The 1,679-nt window shown below is 29.6% G+C and overlaps 1 protein-coding gene across 7 annotated transcripts in view; it reads right to left on the bottom strand.

Annotated features, from left to right (window-relative positions):
* Positions 1 to 1,679, bottom strand: part of LRRIQ3 (leucine rich repeats and IQ motif containing 3) — a 183,446-nt gene that overhangs the window by 97,617 nt on the left and 84,150 nt on the right. For all 7 annotated transcript variants that reach the window (XM_045292204.1, XM_045292202.1, XM_045292200.1 and 4 more), the window contains one exon: positions 801 to 957. In XM_045292204.1, coding sequence (XP_045148139.1) covers positions 801 to 957 — 157 coding nt within the window. The remainder of the gene's footprint in view (positions 1 to 800; positions 958 to 1,679) is intronic.

Here is a 1,679-nt window from a genome sequence, read left to right as displayed (position 1 = left end):
GGAAGCATTCAAGAACTAGAGGAAAATTGTGTGTTTCGTCATTGCTACACTGCACCCAGACTGGCTCATCTCCTCCCCGCGGCCCTCATTTAAAACAAAGCACACACACACACACACACACACATATGCATAAACCCTATAGTCAGTAAGACTAGTAGTAGAAGCCTAGTTATGTCAACTAGCTATGTGACTTTTATTAAATTATACTAACTTCATTGAATCTTAGTTTTCTGATTTGTAAAAGTTAGGTAAAACACCTATTTTACTGTGTTACGAAAATAAATTGTATGCCACATATAAAATATCTAGCACAGTTGACGGCACATAGTAGGCATTCAACAAATGTACATAAATTTCCTTCCAGCCCATTGTATCCTCAAAGCAATAAATGATTTGGAATATAAAAACTGAATGAATACTAAGTTTGATGTAAAATCAGCTACCTTATTAAAGTCATATTAAAGCTAAATATTTCTTTATGTTTGCCACCCTTGGAAAGAGGTTCTACATCATGATTAATAGCTATCTGCAATATGTAAACAAATGAAAGTGAAAGGAAACATAAAAATATAGCATAAAATATAAGTGGCTCTGGTAAGAGTAATCAATGTATCATCAAAATTATATTTGAAATACATTATTATATCTTTTCCTCACATCAGGTAAATTTAAAACAAAACACTAATAATAAAATGAAAGCTATTCAAAAGTGATTGAAGAAATTCATATTAATGCTACATAAGTAATGATAGCATATTAAATGAAACACTTTTTAAACATGTTAAATTGATTATACTTACATATTTCCAATGTGTAAATGTTTCCATTAGATCAGCTTCAGGATTAAAAAAGAGATCTTTAAGGAGTCTATCTTTGTATTCTTGGTATATATAAATCCATTTGGTTTCACAACTCCTCTTAAGTTTATCTTGATGTCTTTTACACAAAAACAAGTGGCTATGTAAATTGGAAAAAAATATTTTGTTTAGCGTTTATGGGAAAAAAAGAAAATGAGAAAATTACTCTCACTTTTGAAAACATAGTGTATAAATGAACGCTGAGGGTCTATGGTGTTGTGAATTTTTAAGTGTTTATTATAATTAAACCTGATTGTGTATGTTTAAATATAATGACCAGAAAGCATGAGTGAATTATCTGTAGAGATAAGCATGTGTCCTTTTTTCTTCTTAGTGGGGCGACAATATTTTATTTCCACCTTGAAAAGCTACACTAGAACACTACTTTGTAAAAGAAATATAGTGTGTCAGAAAACAATTTTACCGGCCACAACAAAGTAAAAGTAAATAAGTGAGGTAACTTTAATACTATGTTTTATTCAACAAAATGCAACGAAAGTATTATCTGATAAATGGCATCTCTAATTAAATATTAAATATTAAAACTTAAATATTAAGTTTTTTCCTTATAGAATAAAAAACAAGATAAACATGTCTTATCTCACTACACCTACTCAGTATAGTGCTGGATGTACTTGTTATAAGGAGGTAATACAAAGAAAAGCACAGACAAATCCAGTGCAAAGATTCTAAATGTTAGTGATAAATTACAGGGGCCCAAAGAATAAAAACTTCTCTATGATCAAGTATTGGAAATTTATTTCATCAACAAATTAATGAGAAAAACCATTATATAAATAGATGCAGCAAAGTGAATTCTCA

Source organism: Echinops telfairi, unplaced genomic scaffold, assembly GCF_000313985.2.
Source record: "Echinops telfairi isolate 266 unplaced genomic scaffold, ASM31398v2 ScPeMD7_443;HRSCAF=831, whole genome shotgun sequence".
Lineage (NCBI taxonomy): Eukaryota > Metazoa > Chordata > Mammalia > Afrosoricida > Tenrecidae > Echinops > Echinops telfairi.
The sequence above is the reverse complement of the archived record's forward strand: the minus strand, read 5'-3'. Positions and strand labels throughout refer to the sequence as shown.